The sequence below is a fragment of the Hyaena hyaena genome, unplaced genomic scaffold (genome assembly GCF_003009895.1).
Source record: "Hyaena hyaena isolate Hyena2069 unplaced genomic scaffold, ASM300989v1 scaffold_277, whole genome shotgun sequence".
Taxonomy (NCBI): Eukaryota; Metazoa; Chordata; class Mammalia; order Carnivora; family Hyaenidae; genus Hyaena; species Hyaena hyaena.
Window position 1 is genome coordinate 1,892,265 of NW_024080905.1, and position 22,437 is coordinate 1,914,701.

At 45.6% G+C, this 22,437-nt stretch overlaps 1 protein-coding gene across 2 annotated transcripts in view; it reads left to right on the plus strand.

Annotated features, from left to right (window-relative positions):
- RSU1 (Ras suppressor protein 1) overlaps nt 1-20,673 on the plus strand; it is a 198,640-nt gene extending 177,967 nt beyond the window's left edge. The window contains exon 10 of one of the 2 annotated variants that reach the window (XR_005530794.1): nt 20,095-20,153. Coding sequence is in view for 1 of the 2 variants with exons in the window: in XM_039245861.1 (XP_039101792.1) it covers nt 20,095-20,197 (103 nt within the window). In the remaining variant the exon portion in view is untranslated. Of the gene's footprint in view, nt 1-20,094 lie in introns of both variants that reach the window. The other variant, XM_039245861.1, reaches the window with a different exon arrangement.
- The last annotated feature ends 1,764 nt before the right edge of the window (nt 20,674-22,437 follow it).

Genomic DNA, 22,437 nt, shown 5'->3' on the forward strand with positions numbered 1-22,437 from the left:
TAGAGATTAGTCAAAAAAAATCTTCAAAAAAACAATGGAAACCCAATTATAACGTAACCAAGATTATTACTATTAAAAAATACACTGAAGGAAAACTTAAAACGTATTTACAAGAAAATGCTAGTAGAAATTACATTTAAGTGAGAGACTTCTGGCAGTTTCTTTTTAACTCTGTTCTGAATTCCTTTCTTTTTTTATGTTTGTTTATTTTTGAAAGCGAGAGAGAGAAGAGAGAGGCAGAGTGTGAGCAGAGGAGGGGCAGAGAGAGAGAGGGAGACACAGAATCAGAAGCAGGCTCCAGGCTGTCAGCACAGAGCCCAACGTGGGGCCCAAACCCATGAACGGTGAGATCATGACCTGAGCCAAAGTCAGAAGCTTAACTGCTGAGCCACCCAGGCACCCCAACCCTGTTCTGAATTTCTAAATGGGTTGTAATATATTTCTATTTCTTTTAAAAAGTGAAATTTGTAAGTGAAAACTGAAGGAAGATCTAGTTTAGATTGCTGTCACAGTTCTTTTTCTCTACAATTCTAGCCAAGAATTTTCCACATTCTGCACATTACAGATAAATGTACGTGTGTCCCGGTGCCTGGGGTCAGCAGTCTTTCAGAGCTGATTTCGCGGTCCCTTGGGCAGACAGCTGAAGGAAGCTACTTTTTCATTGAAGGAAGCACACAGGCTACTTCCTTGGGGTACACGGCCAAGATATGTCCTGATGGAAAGCAGGTGGCGGGGCCGCTCCCTCTGTTGTGACTGATTTTTAATACGCATGCCTCTGGGACGAGATTCAGCCTTACCTGCAAAAAGAAAGGGCGAGGAACTTGCCGCACGCCTAGATTAGTTCACTCTTCGTGACAGCGGCCATTCACGTTGCTGTCATGGAAGGGTGATTCATTCTGGACCCATGTCACCATCAACGTTTTCACTAGTGAAGATTTGTAACTGGAACGAAATTGACAAAGCTGTGGAGTAAAAACATGGCCATCACTGTTACTTAAGCCATGGTGCTAATTGTTTGCCTGCAGAACATATAGAAAAAAAATTTTTTTTCAAAAATTTGTTTATTGCCAAGAGACAGAGAGAGACAGAGCATGAGCAGGGAGGAGCAGAGCAGGAGGGAGACACAGAATCCAAAGCAGGCTCCAGGCTCTTAGCTGTCAGCATAGAGCCCAACATGGGGCTCGAACCCGCGAACTTCGAGATCATGACCTGGGCTGAAGTCAGACATTTAACCGACTGAGCCACCCAGGCACCCTTAGAACATTTTTTTAAACGACAGGAGTGTTACCCCACATATTTACTTAATCATCCATCCATCTATGTGTTTCCTTTCACTTTTAATTTCTTAGTATTTGGTAACAGATAAATGACTTTGAGTGGGCTGTTTGGATAGTAGTTGTTCCCTTAATGTTCAAGGGGAACCATATTCAGGTGGCTGAGTGCCTGATATTCGGTCCTCATAACCAACCCTATCAGGTGACACAGAGAATGCCTTTTTCATGTACAAGTAAAATGAGGCTCAGACAGGCTCTGTGCTGATAGATTCCTTAGTGATTCTTCTTGAACGTGGGGTAAATCTGTACCATTGTAAGTGAGCTTTCTTTTTAGCTTCTGCTATGTATAGTTGTACTTATGAAATGCTGGCTGTTCCCTAATTTAATATCTGCTAAAATTTTTTGATGCTTTTGCTTGTTTACTGTTTCCATGTGTAACATCTAATGCGAAATTGAGATTTTGGTTAATTAACTACTCAGCATAATTATTTCCTTTAAGTACAGGGGAACTTCGTTACCAGTGTTGTTCTCCTTCTTGTTCATTATGGTAGAGTACATACGGCTCATCTCAGCTTCAAAGAAATTAGCCTCCTTACCCTTATCTTTTTTTTTTTTTAATGTTTTATCTATTTCAAGGAGAGAGAGAGAGACACAGCTTGAGCAGGGGAGGGTCAGAGAGAGAGGGAGTCACAGACTGAAACAGGCTCCAGGCTCTGAGCTAGCTGTCAGCACAGAGCCCGACGCGGGGCTCGAACCCACGAACCGCGAGATCATGACCTGAGCGAAAGTCGGACGCCTAACCGCGACTAAGCCACCCAGGCGCCCCCTCCTTACCCTTATCTTAAACTCTTACGTTGTGACCTCGATTCTCTGGCCGCCCTCCCCACGACTAAATTCCCAAGGAGTATGACGAGGCGTGGGATTGTTAGATACAGGTTTGCATCACACGTTATCTTCACGTGTGTCATTGATAGCCTTCTGCACTCACCAGAGGCACTGTATCATGTCTGGGGAGAAAAAATTTTAATGTTTGTAAAGGGCTGTAGACATTTTAATAAAAGCTTCTCCTCAGTTTTTGTCTGATGCATTATCAGGAGAAGCGTACAGTAAGAGAGACTATGGCTTTACTGTAGCCTGCCTGTCTGAATACATTTCTAATCATTGAGCTAGATTTCTCTGAAAAGGGACCATTCCCAGCCAAGTCTGCCCTAAAAAGATACCCATGGTGCCAAACTCAGAACTTTGGTGTCTACAGGTGCTTTTTTTAAAAAAAATTCTTAATATTTTCAATTATCCTCTGGCACCATGGCAGACAGGATCAGACCTGATGGTCTAATGAAAAGTGGAAGTGCCCATTGTCAGCTGAGGAGGGACCAAAACCTCAGACCCAGTAGGAGTGGTGAAACCTACCCGTGTTTATGGCCAAAGGTCCAGCCACATGGTCTCCAGGCCACTGTGCTGGGCACCTCTGAGACGTGGCGATGATGTGGTCCCTCTGAGGACTCCCCGCCTCCCCGTCAGCACGTCCAAGAGCACGAAGCACAGAAGCATATGGAAATTCCACTCTCAAGCTTAATATACAAAGTGCAAAATGAATTTTTCATACTGGGCTTTTAAGAAATGGAAAACCTCCAGCTTTCCCTCGCTGGTGTGCCTTTTGGAGTTAGTGCCCTTTAAAGCAGCCGGAGGGGGTGGGGGGGTGACTGTAATGTAAGCAGAGTGGCGTTTGCAACTGAGGGCTACATGAAAGTCTACGATGATTTTGGAAACATTATTCTGGGTGTGGAATTGAACAAAGAGTCATTACTGAAGGAAAAACTACCCAGAAACATTTTAATAGTCTCTCGGATTTGGGCCCAAAGAAACATACTGTGAATTGAGAAGAAGATAAATAGAGAGGAAAATAGCAAATTAAGGGGACAAATAACCAGGGAGGGGCGGGTGCCCGCTGGCATCGGCAAGGAGAACATATAACCAGCGTCTGATGCATTTCCTTAAGAATCCGTGTGTTTGCAAATTGCTTCGTTGCATCTTAGCAGAATGTAATCTGAGTAACGAAGAGCTGACTAGTGAACATAGTTGGATGAATTCCCTCAGTACTCCTGAAATATAACAGAGCAAGGAACAGTGTAATGAAAAATAACAGAGAGAGTAGCTAGGGGCTTAACTTATGATCAGTGTTCATTACAACAAATGACACTTTCACTGCAGAGTTACCATAAAGATTATTGACTCTTACGTAATGTGGTTCCCATCTGAATAGATCCGAGAACAGCTTAGCCTGTGAATGGGAGAGCTGAGCAAGAGGAGGACCAGGATGTACTCAGTACTCTCACTCATTTTTTCATTTAGTCCTGGGAAGCCACCCATTCAGGATCCCGGACAGAGCAAACATCCATGAACCTTCTTGCAGGAAGCTTCTCATGATTCTCTCTCTTTGACTAGCATGGTTCTGTGTAATATTCAGTGAAGACCAGGGTCAGAAAGTAACCAAGCTTGTTAGTAATTTTATATTTAAGGTCCTCACCTGATTTTCTCTGCCATTTGCTATTTTCCTGAGGCACACATATGACGACATTTTAAAAAACATCTCTTTGGGACAAAGCTGTGTTTTGTGTACTTTCAGCACACAACCTAGTTCTGCAGCTCTGGCTTTCAGCCAAGCTTAGAATGGACAATCCCAGTTCAGAGCACAGTGTGCAGAACAGCCTTGGTTTACTGACCACCTGTGTGGTAAACACAGGTTACTGTCATTCCTAGTGACCCTATAAGGTATATACTATTAGTATCATTCCCACTTTGCAGATGGTGAAGCATGTTCAGAGAGGTTAGGTAAGTTTGCCAAGGTTACCCAGCTGTCAGTTATTACAAATGAACCTCAAAGCCAGGTCTAATCATCTGCCAGACATTTTAATTTCCTCACAGATGCTGAGCACAGAGAGAGCTACCCTTCCTCTTGCTTTCTCTCTCTTGCTCACGTGCACTCTCGCACATGCACTCTCTTAGGCTCTCTCTCAATTGCTCTCTCTGTCTCTGAAAAAACTGGCTGGATTTTGAGATCAGACAAATCAGGGCTTGGGCCCTTCCTTTTTCATTTGTTAGAAATTCTGCAAAACTGACCGATCATCTCTTAAAAGTAGTTGTCATGAAAAAAATAGTTCCTGCTTTTAATGGGTGGGAGACACGGTGATAAGCTTTTTGCATGATGGCTTCATTCATTCCTCACAACTGTAGGCAGAGCAGGTCTGATTAAAATTCCTATTTTATAGATCAAAGAACTGGGGTTTAGAATAGTTCAAGCTACACAGCCACTAATTCTTTCTGGAACCTTTATATTTAGCCAGTACTACATTGCTCACTTTGGTCACTTTCAAAGTCAGCCCTGTAAAGTCCCCCCTCCCCACCCCGTAAGAGATGGTCACCATCAGTGTTAGCCAGAGTGAAAGATGACAGACCCCAGTAATATGGGAGACACAGGCAGGGCAAGGGAGCCCAAAGAGGCTAGTGGGTGAGGGGCTGTGTCGTCGCAAGGAAAGAAGGCAAGTGGCATTTGGAAACAAGTTAACAATTGTCCAAAGAATAACAAAGGCATGTCTGGGAGCTTCATAGAAGGCAAGTCTTTGGATCTCACCCTTCCTTTAGTTTTCAATCTCTTATTTCTGAGTTTCATAGAAAAAAGATCCTGGTGAGGAATGGAGAATTTAACAAGAGTGTCAGCCATGGGAAAGCCGGCACATTAAATATTTGTCCCCAGTCTCTTCTAAGCGCCTCATTCTCTCCTCTATAACAGCCATGTTTGGGGAGCCCTGCCTCGTGGCCATCTGCAATGAGCTTCTGTAGACCTCCCTGTGGCCCGCCCCCCAGACACCCTGGCCCAGCGATCAGAGACGGACAGGGAGACCAAGCAGGGTGAGGTGCCCGAGTCTAGACTTGGTATTTGCCTCTGCACAAGGTGCACAGCTGAGTGAGGAAGTCTGGCTTGCTTGGGAAATGGCAAAACTCCTGAGTCCACCTGGCCTAGAACAGCTGCTTCTTGAGCCCCTGCTAGGCAGGGCCTTGTGGATAGGGCAGCCTGGTCAGCTGGGAGCTGAGGACCTTCGGCTCCCAGAGCTGTTTTTATGTTGTGCTGCTTTTGGGAAAGAGAAACCCCTACTTCACTCTTCTCCAACCAAGTAGTGTTCATGGGTTTTAGGATTTATCTGTTGGCCTGAAGACTTTTCCAGGCTCATACTCGGAACTGTTGTAAACTATTAAATGTAGGGAAGAACCTACTAGCTAAGTGGGATTACTTTTTTAAGAAGTACTGTGTGTGTGTCCATCCTTCCTTTTGCTGAAGTGCAGAAACCAGCCAAGCACCAAGAAAGAGTCCACCAGCTTTCAGAATGCCTTGCATCAAGTACCAGAGAGGCATGACCCCACTGTATTCACATGGTCTGTCTCTGTTGGGCATCATGTGACCACAAACACCATGTAGCTCCTGAGCTCTTGAATTGTAACCTGTCTGATTGGGATGCACTGTGAAATACTCACCAGATTTCAAAGACACTTAGTGCAAAGAAAAATAAAATCGTTAAACTTGTATGATAGATTTACTAAGTCTTTTGTCTATAAATTAAGGATAAAATAGGTCATTAATCACATTTATATTGATTACATGTTGAAATGATTATATTTTAGATATATCGGGTTAAAAAACATTAAAGTTGACCTCAGTTGTTTACTTTTTTAATGTGGCTACTTGAAAATTGAAAGTTAGATTTGAGTATTTTATATTTTGGATAGAGCTAGTCTATGGATATACGAAAGTATGGAGCATGTATCTACAAACTAGAAGTACTAATACGTGTTTAAAAATAATATTTAAAAAATTGCTTTCTGAAATATTGATGAGAGGTATCACTGTAGGTACTCAGTATAGCAAGTACAAGTGACTAAAAGGGCTTTTTGCCATTCCAGAGGAAATCTATTGGGCAGAAATCTTTTTTTTTTTTTTTTTTTTTTGAAAGAGGTAGAGAGCAAGCACAAGTGGGGACGGACAGAGAGAGAGAATCCCAAGCAGGCTCTGCACCATTAGCACAGAGCCCCATGCAGGGCTCGATCTTACAGACCATGAGATCATGACCTGAGCCTAATTCAAGAGTCAGACGTTTAACTGACTGAGCCACCCAGGTGTCCTGAGCAGAAATCTTGAATATCCAGTATTCAGAGATGACTATTTTTCCCTGAGAATATAGGTTGGTTTGAGTCCATTGTCGCAGAACAGTTTGTTAGTATTTGAAATAACTCTTGTGCATGCATTCCTTTGTCATTTTTTGTCCAAGTGTCATCCTGCTGGCCACATCATGACCACAACCACTGGATATACTGGAAACCATAAGAAAGAGCAGCCCCGGTGGTATTCCACAGATACCCTGGTCCTCTGGCACCCCCACCTCCTGCTTTGACTTTCCCCGTCTGCATTTAGAATGCTCTCACACCTTACAGGAGTGTTTTGTGGGTGAGATTCCTAGATGAAACACTAGAGGTTCCTGGATGAGGTCTGTTGTGACAAGCGTGAGCTCTTCCCTCCCCACCCACGGCCACAGTTTTTCTGTGAGTCCTACAAGGCCTGTCGGGGGCATCAAACAACTAAAGCTAGAGCCCCGAGAGAAGAGTCCTCTCCTCCCCGTGGTAGGTGCCTGGGGTCCCTACTCAGATTTATTGCTAGTGTACGGATGGAGCCTTGATGTCATTTTTAACATCAAGCATAAACCACAAACATCTTAGTTTTTAACCTTTTTGCACTTGACAACCGTAAATTTCTCTGAAACTCTTAAAAACATGATTTACAAAATCTAGGAGGAAATGGATGACATATACTAAATCTGATGAATATATCAGGGCTAAAACTATTTTTTTAAATGCTCCATTCCTTTTCAGAGTATGTTTTCTCCAGAAAACTCAGAAAAATGAAAGTGTAACCAGCAAAGGGCGGGGGCCTACAGGCTTGTCCCCTGTCCTGCTCCCATACGTGTCTTCCTCGTTGTTCTTCTGGCAGTTGTTGGCTTGTTCCCAATACCGCTTTGTCTCTCAGCCACCAGAAGCTGGTCTCCTCCCTCCTGCTAGACTCTCCTTACGCGTGGCCAGTATTCAAACACTGAGATCAGAAAGGGATGAAAAGCACAGTCCAAATTGCTAGGCCATGTTCCAGGGTTGGGGTTTGCCACTTTAGAGAGAGCTCAGTTTATATGAGGGTTTCTCCTTTGCCAGGGAAATAACCTGGGGCGGTGGACAGACTTCACTGGTCTGTAGCTGCTGCTTCCTAAAAGCCTCCTGGTGAGAGCTCGTGGATGAAACACTGTGTGCATAAGTCCACCTGTATGTAGATGGAAGCTTTCTGCTTTTTATTTTTATGTTTTTTATTTTTTAATATTTTAATGTCTTGATTCTGTCTGGGAGCAGAACATGACTTGCCTCACGCAAAATCCGTGCACAGAAAAGAGGGGCAAGTAATACGGTGCTGTCTAAGATCTCAAGTATCGTGCCTTGATCTGAGCGGAACATAAAAGGAACCTCAGAGACGTGAGCCCTGTAAGGTTTCATTTAACGTGATTTTGCTTAAGGGTCAGACAAGTTAATAAAAGCAAAGTGCTTATGGAAGCTTCATGTGTAAAGTCAGCAAGTTCCATTCAGACGCCCAACACTGATGGGGTGGAAGCCGTGGCCTGGACAGTTCAAGCTGGATGGGGGTTGGGGTACCGTCTGGCGCTGCACTCAGTCACTGGGTGAAGGGTGTGGGAGCGTGCAGGCTGGACGGGTACTGCCCTTATCTAGGTCCTAACACCCCATCTTCTATGCAGGGAAACATTGCCCAGATACCAGATTAATTCCAGAGACTTCTGAATCTAGGTCAGTGTTCCTTGTCCTGCATCTGGAGCCTGTAGGCTTGCACTTAAATTTAAAGAGGTGGCCAGCTTTCCGTGGACTTGGCTGTTGAGTCCCCTGCTGTGGTCAAATCACCAAGCCAGTTGGGCAGAAAGAAACTGAGGAAGGAACAGTCTCAGAAACAGAGAGTGCATATTGTTAGCTACAAAGGTGAATGATAACCTCTAAATATGCTTTTACCATTTGCTCTTATCTGAAGAATGGAAAAAAGAAAAAGCAAAGCTTCTGTTTGGACACTAGCAATCTTAGTCCTGTGACATTAGCTCTTCATTTGTAGTATCATTTCTCTCTGGAGTCAACTGGCTTCTTCCATTCATGTGACCTTGCCTAAAGTTTATGTGCGTTGATATATGGAAAATGCCACAGAAGCCTGTTGAGGAAATGCCAGTGTATAGTAAGTGCTAGAAGAGTTTTTGCTATTGTGGCCACTCAATAGCTTAATCACGTGAGAGGTATGAACAACCTTGAGCCATTCCTGAAGGAACTACATGTGGCCACAAAGGCTCTTATCTTTCCATGATCATAGAAATGTATTCTGATTTTTAATTTGTCCAGTGGAAAAGGGGGAAAGAAAATCACTGGTTTTATCATTTTCATTTCAACTTAACTATTTTTTTATAAATAGTTACTATCTTCGATGAGTTCTTACTAATACTAGGTAGGATGAGTATTCAATAAAAGCCCCCCCCCCCCCATGCTTTAAAGGAGTTTACGGGAAACCCTGGCCACAGTGCTGTGAAAGAGAGTGTCCCGAAGAGGATGACAGACTGGGCTCCCGGGAGGCCTCACAAAATAGCGCAGTGAAGCACTTACTGAACTTCCAGCTGCACTGTCAACCTTCCAGCCTCAGAAATGCTGCAAACACAGAAGAAAACACATAGGAAACTGATGTACAAACCAAGATTCCATAAGAGGGTAGCTCCTTCCAAAGACTAGAACACTTGCCTCGGCCTGCAAAGCACACACTCTTTCAGCAGTCAGCTCTCAGTGGGAAGCTTATGTATAATCAGCTTGAGGAGTGTGGAACTGAGGACATTGGCCAAGATCCTCTTACCGTCTGCCATTAAATATGTATTAGGTGACTGGTGGGTGGTGGGCCCTAGAGAAACCAAATGATGAAGACAGTCCCTGTTTCAGAGGCACTGATAATCCACTTGGGAAGAAATCCACTTAGATACCTTGAGTATACACTAGTAAGTGCAGTGATGTATGCTTTTATTCGGTCCGTCAACAAATGTCCATTTCATACCCATGGTGTTCCAGTCACACAGGATACTAAACAAGGCAGACAGGGTCCCTGCTCTATCACAGGGAACCTTCTATTAAGGGAGACTGGAAAGAGCAAGCAGTCAGATGAATAAAATAATTGTATCGTGACTTACTGATAGGAAGGAAGTGAATGTGATGGATATTGTGGGCAAAAAGGACCTCCCTGAGGATTTCGCTTTTGAAGTCGAGGAGACTGATGTAGATTCAGGATTCAGTATCACTTTGACTGCAAGAAACACAAAACTAAGAGGAATGGGGATTATTTGGTTATTTTCTAATAAAACTAGTCAGTGATACAGTAGGCTTCAGGCATGGCGTGATGCAGGGACTCGATGTTATCAGACCCCATCTTCTTCACCATCCAGTTCTGCCTTGTCTGGGCTGTTTTTTGTCCCAGGCAGGCTCTCTTCACAAGATGTCCACATGGCTGACCGTGGATCCGGGCACCTCTGAAATAAAGAGGAAACAAAGGCCTTTTCTCCGCAACAGTTTGAGGGAAAATCTTAAGTCTTTCTCCAGTTGGCTCACATTGGCCACAAGTGCATGTATGAACTCTAGTCATCATTGTGCCCCAGGAAAAAGAGAAAGGTTTCAGACTGAGTCAGGTGTGTCTCGAGAGAGAGAAAGCATGAGTAGGAGAGGGGCAGAGAGAGAGGAGAGAACAAGAATCCCAAGCAGTGTTCACACCACTGTGGAGCCCAGTGTGGGGCTTGAACCCACAAACTGTGAGATCATGACCTAAGCTGAAGTCATACGCTTAACCAGCTGAGCCATCTGGGCACCCTGTGACTGAGTCATGTTTTGACACTAAAACTGAGGCAGCCATTCACCTCAGAGGCATTTAATCTCTCTGGGCATCCGTACCCTCACCTGTAAAATGGGGATGGTGGCAGTGTCTATCTCAGGGATGCCAGGAGAACATTCCAGGTAAATAGCAAGTACAAGCCACAGAAGTGGGCAGTGCCCTTAGGCGTTTGCCCACATGCTGGGGGTTGGGAATGTGGAGGGTAGAAATGGAAGAGGGGAGAGAGCTGGCAGGTGCAGCTCAGAGTGCGAAGGGCTGGGGCAGCTCCATGTTTGTGTTTGCTGCTTCCTCTTAGAGACAGCCCTGGCAGGGCATGCGCAGAACAACCCTTCCTCCAGAAGGCGCTTGAGATGCCCACTGCCAGTATTTATCCCGTTGTTTGTGTCGCTGACCAAGACCGACACTTCTGAGGGACAGATTCTCTCTGCAGCTTTGTTAATACATATCGGTCAGTTTCCCGTCAACACTCATTGGCCTAGGAGTTGAGCTGGTGTTATTCAGAGTGACTTCTCACATTTATGCTTTGATTCATTTTGCGTCCATGTTATCACTGAACACCGAACTAGACAGTATTCAGTACCTTTTAATTCAAGATTTTGATTGGTGCCTCACTCTTGCCCTAACTGATGGAATCTCTCCAGTTATGTATGTTCGGCAGGACATGAACTTTAAAGGAGGTTATATAGGGGCTCTATGGTGGCTCAGTCGGTTAAATACCCAACTTCAGTTCAGGTCATGATCTCCCAGTTCAGGAGTTCAGTCCCCACTCTGGGTGAACTCAAGCCTCACCCCAGGCTTCACAGACTCTCACCCTCTCTCCCTCCCTCCTTCCTCTGCACCTCGTGAGATTCTCTCTCTCTGCTCCTCTCTCCCTCTCTCTCTCAAAAATAAATAAGTAAATAAATAAATAAATAAAAATTAAAAAGATAAAATAGGTTATATAATCTCAACACATAATTTAAGGTTATGAAGTATTAATATCCAGTTGTCTGCATTAAGGGATCCATTATATAATTACTTTATTATTTAGCTTTTGAGAGTCATATTCCGTTTAGTGAATTTTAATAGTAGTGTTTTTAAGTACAGTTTTTGAAGAGGGTGAATTGCACATATAAAATTAATTTCTCCTTTGTGTTTATGGTTAAGTCTGTACATCTCTGTGTGTGTTACAGGCACACACATATATGGTTGGATGTCTCTTTTTTAATCTCTACAGATGTTAAGTATGAGGTCAAAAAATAATTCTTTTCATAAAAAATACTCAGTCTGGGTATGAAGTCGATTAAGGAAGCTTGTTTGGGTAACTTACAAATGTCCTTAGACTTGTTTCCTCTTGCTTTTTAGTTTACTCTGGAAACTGCTACATTTAGCACTACACAGTTTAATTTAAAAGGATTACCTATTTTCTTAAATGCTTAAGCAGGGAAGCAAGTTGGAATTATTGACTTTTCTCTGCATGTATTCCGTGAAAGCTGGATTTGCTCCTTCCCCAGGGAACATACCCCCTGAACTGCATGCTTGCTGGTGACAGCTTGGACCTCTGATACATAACCAAAGACCTTGCCTAATATCCCTGCAACTGCTCGGGGAATTTTTATTAAGTAAAAGCGTCATTAGAGTAGACAGGATGATGAAGTTTAATGAGCATCTTTTGTGCATGAGATTGTTAGCTCTGCTCTGCCAGAATCCTCATTTCTCCCCTCCAGTGGGGCAGAGAGTAAGTCTAGAATGTGTGGGGTATTTCAAAACCCAGTTCATATTTTATATTGTCGTGTAGCTTAATATGTATCTTAGGCCATCTGCAAATTCATTTTGGCTATTTCCATGGATTTCAAATGCATGTTTATACTTTACACTGTGTGTTGGGGAAGGAGAGCAGTGAGGGTTGTAATGGAGAAAAACGTGAAAGACACGTATTGCCGTTAGCGAACTGCGCGGAAACGTCTCTTGGAGTCTCTATCTCAAAAAATCATTGCCTTTTGAATTAATGAGATTTCTCCCGGGAATATGGTAACTATTAATTTTTTCTTCTTCCTTAAGACTCAGCAATTTCTGTGCTAAGTACTGTCACCAGCCCCTCATAGCTGCTAAATAGGATAAATAAAGATACTGCAAATGCTTGTTAATAATCTAGGCTTCACACTTTGTCCACAGATTTATTTGTAGAGATGTTAAATTTGGCACCCTACCATAAGATTACAGATTATAAACAGAATTATTTCTCTCCATTATTGTCACTGGCCTTATAACTTGGATTTTCAGATGGATTCTTTTCTTGGTCTGTACAAGGACTTTCCATGGAAACACCCAAAACAACAGGAGGGAGGCATATGACACGAGCAAATGACTTAAGAACAGCATATTGTACCTCTCATCTACCTGGCATTCGGAAACACAATATTTACATAGCACCCAGCATGCTTCTACCAGTGCCTTGAGTACACAGAATACCATAGAAGTGACCTCTGCAGTCCCCACCCTCAGGAAAATGGCAGGCTTATTAAGAAGGCAAATAGAGGAAATCCAAAAAAAAAGATGGAAGACAGGATAATTTCATGTGTTAAGAATTCGAACTTTGGAGTAGTTGCCTGGGTTTGATCTGGGCCTAAACTTGCCGAACCCCAGTTTCCTCCTTTGAAAAACAGAGATAAGAAACGCCCCTTCCTCCCTGGATTGTTACGGCAGTGAATGCTCCATGAGTGGTAGCCATACCTGTAACGTGTCATTCCCACAGCTGGTTCAGAACAGCAACCCAAGAGCAGGAACCCGTGTATCATCAGAGATGTGCGTGCGATCCCCATAGTGGGATGTGCAATAAATCTCATAGCGTTTTGTGAAGGCAGGAATTGGGGCAAGGGGCGAACACTCTAAAAAGCCTAAAAATGCGGATGGGATCTAAATTGCAGGAAAGGACCCAGGCAGACATTCCTGATGATCCTAACCCAGTTCAGCAACAAACAGACCCGAAGAATGCTGCCCGGGAGGATGGGCACATTCCAGGGCTCGGATCGATTTAACACCATTTTATTTTTCAAACACATGAATGAGCTGAAGCCAGTCTGACTGCCAAAGCGCTCGCGAGGTAGTCAGTGTGCGCGTATTCCCGTTTCCTGGTTAAGGTAACACATTCTGGAAAGAGGAAGGACTGGGGTTACTTGGCTAATAGGTGGCAGAGCTCACCCTCACTTCCCCTTTGCTATGCTCCCCTCTGCCTTCCTCCAGACCAGCCTTACTGTGCTCCAGTCTGCTGGTGGACAGGGAGATGAGGCTGGCAGAGTGAAGCATCACATGACATATTTTGTGGCTGCTTTATAACATGTACTTGGCTGGGGGTGTGACCTGGTGGACCGTGGATGCTGTTTTCCATGCGTAAACCAAGGAGAGATCATTCTGCCAGTTGTAGGACACTTTGGAGGATCGAGGGGACCCATTATAATAATCTAACGACCATCTGATAGGGGCCTCTATTAGGGTAGGAGAAAAAGAGAATAGATAAAATCATAGGTTTGTGCAAATAAGAATAAGCACCATAAAGTGACTAATTAATCCATTGAGTTACATAATTGAGCATTTCAAGAAGCTGTTGAAAGCTACGTTCTCCTTCTGCTAAAAAAAAAAACACACAGAGCTTTGCTTGGAGTTTTGGATACTTCCCTGAGCTCAGGCTTAGAATTCCTGTTGCAGGAGAAGCCTCACTCAAACCTCATTTGTGAGATAACCAAAAAAAAAGAGGCAGGTGTCAAAACGACTAACATAATTTGATCCTGAAGGTCTAGAGATGCGTAGAGGGACAGACCTGTGGAAGTCGGAGTAGGGAACTGTCCCAGGCCCTGGTTGGATTTAACAGTTCAGGGTCCAGGTGGGAATAAGACACAGCAGGGGTTGAAGATGGTGATTGGCTCCATAGGAGGTGGGGACATGGAGGTGCTTCTAAGAAGTAATCATAGAAGCTAGAAAATTAGATGTCCTAGAAAGGACATTTTTCTAGGGAAGGGAAGGGAAGAGAAAACACAGATCACAGAAACGTAAGGACTGAAGAAGTATCAAAGGAGAGACTAAGAACCAAGATAGTGTATTGCAGCCAAGGTAGGAAATTTTCAAGAAGGAATAGGGGGGCGGGGGGAGCCCAGTGGTCTTCTGCCGCAGCCCTGGAGGGTTTGATGGACTATGAAAGAGCCTTGGATCCACAAGAAAGGATAAGACTCGAATGGATCTTTGCCCACAGTGAAAATGCCCATGTTCGGTAAAATTGACATAGCAGTAAAGGAAAAGCATGCATGTCACATGCCCTAATATTAGTTGCAGACTTTATTCTGATTCTGGCGAGCTGGGAGTTTTTGCTGCAGTCCCAGATGTCAACGGGCAGGAGTGTTCAGTTGCTTCAAGCGGCCAGTGTGCAGACTGCTTTTAAAAAGATGTGTCTGAAGTGAGAGGTCAAATGACCCCAGCTGTCCCTGGATCCATTTCACAAGGACTCCTCCAGAGGTGGTCTTTGGCGGGAATTCAGCGGGTGGCTGCTCAGGGCTCCCACTCAGAGGAGGACACAGAGTCCCGGGGCCCGAGTGGTACCGGCTTGCTGGGCTCCCAGGGAGGAGAGCATCCACGGGCGCCCTTCCTTGGCGCTCGTCTTTGGTGACAGAAGCATGCTTATCAGACTCCTGTGTATGATGGAACCTCTCCTGTCACTTTGGATTGTTCTTTCTTGTTTTTTCCCACTCCTTTATCATCTGCCAATTATTCTCCATAAACCTCAGATGGCAGGAGAGAAAAGGGTTTCTCAGACGCTATGACATAGAGTCCCCTGACTTTGCGGGTTGAACATTTCATCCACCTGTGGCTGCTGCCCTGTTGGTGACCTTGAGCCAGGCTCCTTTGGTCACCACGATCAAATTGGCAGGGCCCCATTCCTGGCTCTGCTTTGTGCCCTGAAGCAGCATCTCAAGTGGAAGGGGCTGGCTAGCTTCGCCTGAGTCTTGGGCCTCTCATGAGAGGTGAAAGGTGGCAGCTGCCTTTCTGGACCATCTGCTAAGCAGCTGCACAGACCAGACCTGCTTTGTGTCTGATTTAATCATCCCCCAAGCCCTCCAGGGTAGCTGCACCTTTTCATCCTCATTTTGCAGATGAGGACTTCGACTGTGTCAAGTTAGACACTTTGCCAAGGTCACACGTCCTTGAAGGCGAGCAGGGTGCCAGAATGCACAGGCGAGTGAACCCCCTGGACTGTTTCCTGCGGGTCCCCAGGGCAGGGTACCATGGGGCAGGACAGGCACCACCTGACCCGAGCCCGAGGGAGACATGCCGGCTTGGGAGGTGCCTTGCACCTCGGTCTGAGGGGTGGTTGGGAATTTCCCAGGTGGAGGCCGTGGAACTTACCAGGGGGGAGGGGGACAAGAGAAGCCGTCTTCACAGAAACTGAGTGAGTGTGTCAGGAGAGGAAGCTACAGGGTCAGGAAGACAGAAGCCATCCTGAAGGCTGTAACTGCATTAGTCATGTTGTTTGTTTTCTGTCTTTTATGATGTTTTGACATCTTGGAGGTCTTGCTGGCTGGAGAGAGATTGCCCTTTCCAGGGCTAGCTTAATTCCTAGAGATAGCAACCACTTGATCCGCTAGTTTGCCTTTGGTGTGCTAGCCCACCAATCCAAAGCCAACACCTAACTACCTCCTGTATCCTACTGACACCCCAAGCCCATATTTGCCCTGCCCTGAATCACCCCAGAGCCGGCTCCCATGTAACTGGAAGCCACCCTGGTAGCCTTGAGCCCCTGGAAACTGTTCAAGCTGTCCAATCCTAAATCCACTCATGCCCACCCATTCCTTCCCATGAGACCACCGTGAAGTACTTGGGTCCCGCTCCCTGCTTTGTTCCTTCTCCCTCCTAACCAATCTGGTTCTTCCTCTCGTGGCCTCGTGTGGTGTGGCATGCACCCTCCTCTTGGGAAACTTGCTTCACAGGCACCGGCCTCTCCATGCCTCACTCAGTCACCTGTAGATGTTAAATCCCGGGCACATTCAAAACATGGGCCAGAGCAATAGCTTCAGAGAACAGAAGGGCCCGGGACCATCCAGTCCTTCTGCAGTAGAGAGAGAGCACTTTTCCTGCCTCCTCCCTTTTTTTTCTGGTAGAAACAGCACCCATTTTTGTTTGGGGGCACCCTTTGTCCTTTTTGAAACAGCTTTGTAACTTTTCCTTCTTTCCAATGACCTGCTATCCCAGAAAGTCTCCCATTATTCCTCTGCTGAAGGTAAGCTGACTCCTCACTTCCAGGCTGTCCCATCATGCTCTGAGAGGTTCATTTACTGTGTTGCTTCACTGTTGTTGTAACAAAGCACCATGAATTTGGTGGCTGAAAACAAAACAAATATATCATACTATGGTTCTGAAGGTCAGAAGTCTGAAATCACGGTGTCCACAGGGTAGCTTCCTTTTGGAGGATCCGGGGGAGAATGCATTTCCTCACCTTTCTAGTCTCTAGAAACTGCCTGCATTTCTTGCTGGTAGCACCTTTCCTCCATCTTTAAAGCCATCAATGCACCACGTTCAGATCTCCCTGACTCTGACCTCCCGGCCTCCCTCTTCTAAAGACCCTTGTGATTACACCAAGCCCACCTAGAAAATTCAGGGTAGGCTTCCCAGCTCCAGAGCCTTAATTAACCACTTCTACAGAGTCCCTTTATGATATAGGTGTCAGGGATCATAATGTCACTGTTGTGGGGACCATTGTTCTGCCTCGCACACTTGCTTACTAAACGGAAGCCCCATGGCTAACCCACACTTGTAGAGCCAGGAATGGACCCCCAGGCTTAGGACCCAAAAATGCTTGTCATTACCACCCCGCCCCAGGGAGGTATCCACGTGGGAATGGCCACTTAGTAAATCACCTCTCTCATCTGCCCACACAGCTGGAGGAATGACACAGCGTCATCCCGGCTCTGCCAGTGACTCACCGAGGAAGTAGGGGGGAGGTGCATTTAACTCTGCCTTAGTTATTTTCTTCAAAGAAGAATAAAACCTCTCTCCCAGAGATGCTAGGTTTTGGCAATGATAGAAGACACCATGTTATTTTTTTCAGAGCACAGAGTCCTAAAGAAGTAATCGTATAATTATTTAATCCCTCCCACTATAACCCCACATCAGAAGCATCCACTGACCCCTTCCAGTAGACACCAGCCACTGGGCTTATTTAACCAGTGCAGCCTCCTTGCCAAGAAAACGGCATGGGTTTTTTACAGATGCAGAAACTGAGGCACAGGAAGGGATGTAGGGGAGAGGGGGATGCTAATCATTTGCCCAGAGTCTACAGCTAGTAAGTTGCAAAAGAAAGATTTAAACATCAAGTTCAGGAATGCTCTCTCTGATCTGGCCCTATGTAGAGACTTGCCGTGTCGCCCCAGGAGGTCCAGGCACAGTGGGGTCTGAATATAAAAAGGCAGACATTGAAACATTGGAACGTTCTAGTTCCTTCCTAACAAGAGGAGCCTTGCTGAGTTCCAAACAGCTTTTGCACCCCCTTCTGAAATGACTTTGCTGGATTACCACCATCAGGCCCAGCGAAACCCCTGCCCCCTCTGCCAGGAGCCCTTCCGTGCCCACCTGGGCTCTTCTTCAGGCTGTGACACGTAGCCCCTTATCAGACCTTCTCTTTTCCATCCTCTGACCTCTTATTTGTGTCGCTGTTGCCGGATCTCCCAGTTCCTGAACTGTGTCTCTGCAGATTTTTGTAAGCCTTAAAGTGTAATGCCGTCTGTGAGTAAGCACATGCATCCCGTGTGCCTTATGGGGATAAGGGTTTGCAAACCCGAGGAGAGAGCCTGGAGCTTCCTGGAGGGAAGCTCCCAATGCACAGACCAGAGTCAGACCTTTGCCGTATGCGTGGTGAGAGGAGCTTGGACAGCAGAGGTGCCCCCGGGCACACCACACAGCCTACTGCTGTGTTATCGCGAAGAGAGCTGCGTCGTGGGACGAGGGGTTAGGTGGGGCAGTTAGAGGAAACAGTATGTTTCAGGGTGCGTGTCGCCAAAGCTGAGGGCTGTCGTGGATGAGGCTTCCATGGCTACTTATTTAACCTGTTTGGGGCGTGTCGTGGGAGAGTTGCTGCAGGGCTGATGGAAGGGGGTCCGCAGACAGCAGAGGACAGTCCTGCCATCTCCGAGATCCTTACTCGCCTCCGCAGAGCCCCTGTGTCTGTGTACGGTGGTAGCCGCAAGTCCCAGGGATTGGGACAGGTGACACCAGGACACCTGAGCGGAAGCTTCCTGTCTCCTGAAACCAGCGGTTCCTTCCCTGGGCTCCAGGACGGCTGGATGTCGTGACATAAGCTTCAGGGGCATCAGTGGCCCTTTTTAAAGTGAGGAACATCAGCGGGGGGAGGGACTTACATGGATTTTAAAAAGATCCACTTTCCCAGAGGACAGGCTGTCCTGGGGAAGAAGAGCTTTCTCCTGTAGGGACACAGGGCGGCCCGCTCTCAGTCTGGGCAGGACTGGGCCTCTCCGTGAGAGGAGCAGAAAGTCTCTTGAGCTCGTTTCTACACAAGATGAAAGCGAGCTTGCAGGTTGTAATGTTACCTGGCTGAGAGGCATGTGGTTAATGCCCCCCCCCTCCCTGCTCCCCACTTTACCTGGAGAACATTCCAGGACCTGGCAGGACATACATCCTCTGCCCATAGATCCGTGCTCCCAGCTCCAGACCCCGCGCTCTGAACTCCTTGGGAGCAGAGACCTGTCATCACGGCCACTGCTGGTGGGACCTGCTTGTAGCACTTCTAGGGAGACATTTGGAAGCTTCTGGAGAAGATAGACCACACTATCACCTGTCAACTGTAACTACTCCGTCACTTGGCCAGCTCTGGTACTTGCTACCAGTTCGCCTGGCAAGATGTGAGCTTCAAGAGAGGTGTCGCAGCCGTGAGTGGACTTTAGAACGAGGGACGCCCTGTACAGAGCGGTCACTCCTTGCGCCGTCCCTGCCCCATTCAGCTGGCACAAGACCATCACAACAAGCAGATCAGGCATTGCCTTTCCCCGGAAGAACTGAGCCATGTACCAGGTTCTCCCCGGGACACGGTTATATGAATAAGGGGAGTTAAGGTTGAGCTGTATTTATTTTAGGGTGGCTTTTAATTTTGTTTAATCAGAATTACCCATAAATTATCGATTAATTATTATCTGCCGTTTGGTTCCATCCTCTCCGCCACAAGCTAGCTTTGCTCTGGGATGAATGCCATCCGCTGTAATTGTAGGGTACTTTGTCAACATTTAATCAACGGTACTTATTAACGCGGCATTGATGTGTGGTCGTCGTCCCAGCACCATCAATCATGTGTGAGCAGCCTGAGCGCGCTCGGACACCATTGCTCTCTGTCACATTATCCGGCCCCTGGGCTTTCCAGCTGGCGTGATGCTCACTTTTCACTAAATGGACACTCTGTCTCTTCAGTTCGACCCAGTTTTTGTCATTGTCGACTTAAATGCTCACAGCCGTTAGAGCTTCATTCTGGAGCAGCTGGGTTGAGTGTTCCCCGTTCTCACAGCCCCAGACCCTTCTGCCTTTGCTGTTGTCACACGATCCAGCGAACGTGAAATTCCAGGACACTTGTCCAGAGCTGCCCTCACCGTGCACTGCGCATGCATGCGCACGTGTGGAAGCGAATTTCAAGTCCCTAAACAAAAGGTATGACCCGGAGACAGCAGAAGGGACATTTTAGTTTTCTTTGGCTTCCTGAATATTCCTTGAGATTACTCTGTTCTTCAAAGCCCTAACAGGAAAAGCTTCTCCTGTGTTAGCAAGGTGGATCTCACGTGTCTTCCTCTCTCTTTTCAGCCTCTACGGCAGGCACATGCAGGCGAACCCAGAACCGCCGAAGAAAAATAATGACAAATCGAAAAAGATCAGCCGGAAACCTCAGACAGCCAAGAACAAATAAAGGGTTGGCATGGGCTGGACTTCTCATTACTCCTCTTCCTTATTATTACTTCTGTTTCGCGTTACTGTTTCCCACCAATAAATACAGTGAGTGTGTAGCCTTTCCACTCCCCATTTCTAACACTTATCACTTCACCTTTTAAATGCTTTAGGTAGGTGGTAGGTTTTTATGGGTTCTTAAAATCATTTCCATTTGTTCCCTAAAAACTGCCAAAGGCAGGAAACAAAGCTCTAATTCAACTGCAAATTCCATAGGAGGCACAGACCGCAGCTCCTTGAATAGAGGTTCACTAAGGTGTGTGTTCTCAAAAGAATAATTAAAAAATCATGCGATCACTTAAATGTCACCGCTAACACGGCTCGCTCCTCTGTTTATTCACAGAACTCATTATTTCGCTTTGTGAAAAGCTTTCCTTACCCATCGAGGTATTATGTTAACTTACAAGTAATTTTTAATAAAGTCTCGAATTTGTATCACATGGTGCCTCTTGAATAAAGAATGGTCCGATCTGGGGGTACACACGTTTTTGTTTACCTTCTCCCCTCAAACGATGCCGTCAGATTGAATCGGTTGTAGATGATAAACTCTGAAACTTTGTGGGAAAGAAATATCAAAATTACATCAGAGTTGGTGTCTTCTCACATCGATTTGTCAGGTTGGTTGGTTGGGGAGTGTGTGTGTGTGTGTGTGTGTGTGTGTGTGTTTCCTTTGAAGACTGTCTCTAAATCAGGATGGAGCAGAAAAGTCTCGGGGAGACTCTGCCAAAGGATTTTGGAAAGCTGCACTTCTTAGCTGAAGAAACGGCGACTTCTGCCAGTGGCTGGTAGACAAACGTTGTGAAACAGGGAGAGAAAAACTCCAGGATGTTTCTCGTCGCTGCAAAAAATCTGCTCAATCAGAGCATTCTTCCGCGTCGCTTCCATGGTGTCACTGAAGTTGTGTAAATGGCCCCCTCCCCCGAAACCGCAGCAGCAAAATCATTCAACAACTGATTGTTTAGCATCTGTGATAGGCAGCTTCGTTCCCACCAGCAGTCATGTGGATGCAAGTGAAAATAAACCCAGGCGCAGGATCCTGTGCTGAAAGGTCTGCCAACAACCAGTGCCTTTGAACAAAAAGAGCGTGAAGGCTAAACAGTCTCACGGAGATTGCATCGTCTCTACCTCTGTGTCCTCAGTTTCACAGCGGGAGCCCCCGAGACCAGGGCCACCAGAAGGTGGGAAAGGCCAGAATCAAAACACAACAACAACAACAAATCCTGAGTTACTTGGGAGATGGGCTTTGCATTTAAATCAGCAAGACCACTGATCACAGGTACTGTTTCTGGAAAAGGTCCCAATAGAACATTCCCGTGGGCCGAGGAATCCCCAGGTCTCCTCACTTGTTTGGGGGTTAAGGCTGACTTAAGTTTTCCACGTGCAATCTTTGCCGTGGCCTGAATTTCTTAAATTGATGTCTTAGTTCCTATTGCAGAAGGAAAAACCATGCCTGTGCCGTTGTTGATTAGAAAGACTTCTGTCTAAAGGTGAACTGGCAACAGAGCATTAGTAAAAAATACCACAGTATGCCCTTAAGATTTCTTTAAAAGATGAACACTCTCAATAGAAATGTGGGCAATACACATAAATTCACAGAGAGAAGAACTCTCTGAGGAACATGAAAAAATGTCCTAACTCACTAGTAATCAAAAAAATACAAATCAAACCAAAAATAAAAATGTGTAACAATGAGAAATGTGCAAATATTTTTTTAAGGCAGTAGTTAGTGGTGGGGAGTAAAGTGGGCCAAACGCTCTTAGACACTGCTATTGGGAGTATAAATTTCTCTCCAGAGAGGTGGTAGCAGTTTGACAGCATGTATAGTAAAACTGCAAAATTGTGTACTCAGACCCAGAATTTTTATTTCCAGCAATTTATCCTGAGAACACTATCAGAGATGCTCACAAGAGCTATGTTTGATAATTGCCCTTACAACTCTTTAGAGTGGAAACGGGGGGTAATGCAAATACCCCCGCCCTCCACCCCATGCATCCCCATGACAGACTTTTCTGAAGACATTAAAACATATGGAACAGTATCTAAGGGCAGAGGGTGGTACCATATCCAGTTCAGTAAAAAAGTAAAATTTAAACCCTATACGGTCCTAGTTGTATAAAAAGGAAACTGTGTTTATAGTAGGTTTGTGCAGAAAAATGGAAATGGAACAAAATTTTATGGCTGATAAATTATCTCTCTGTGGCA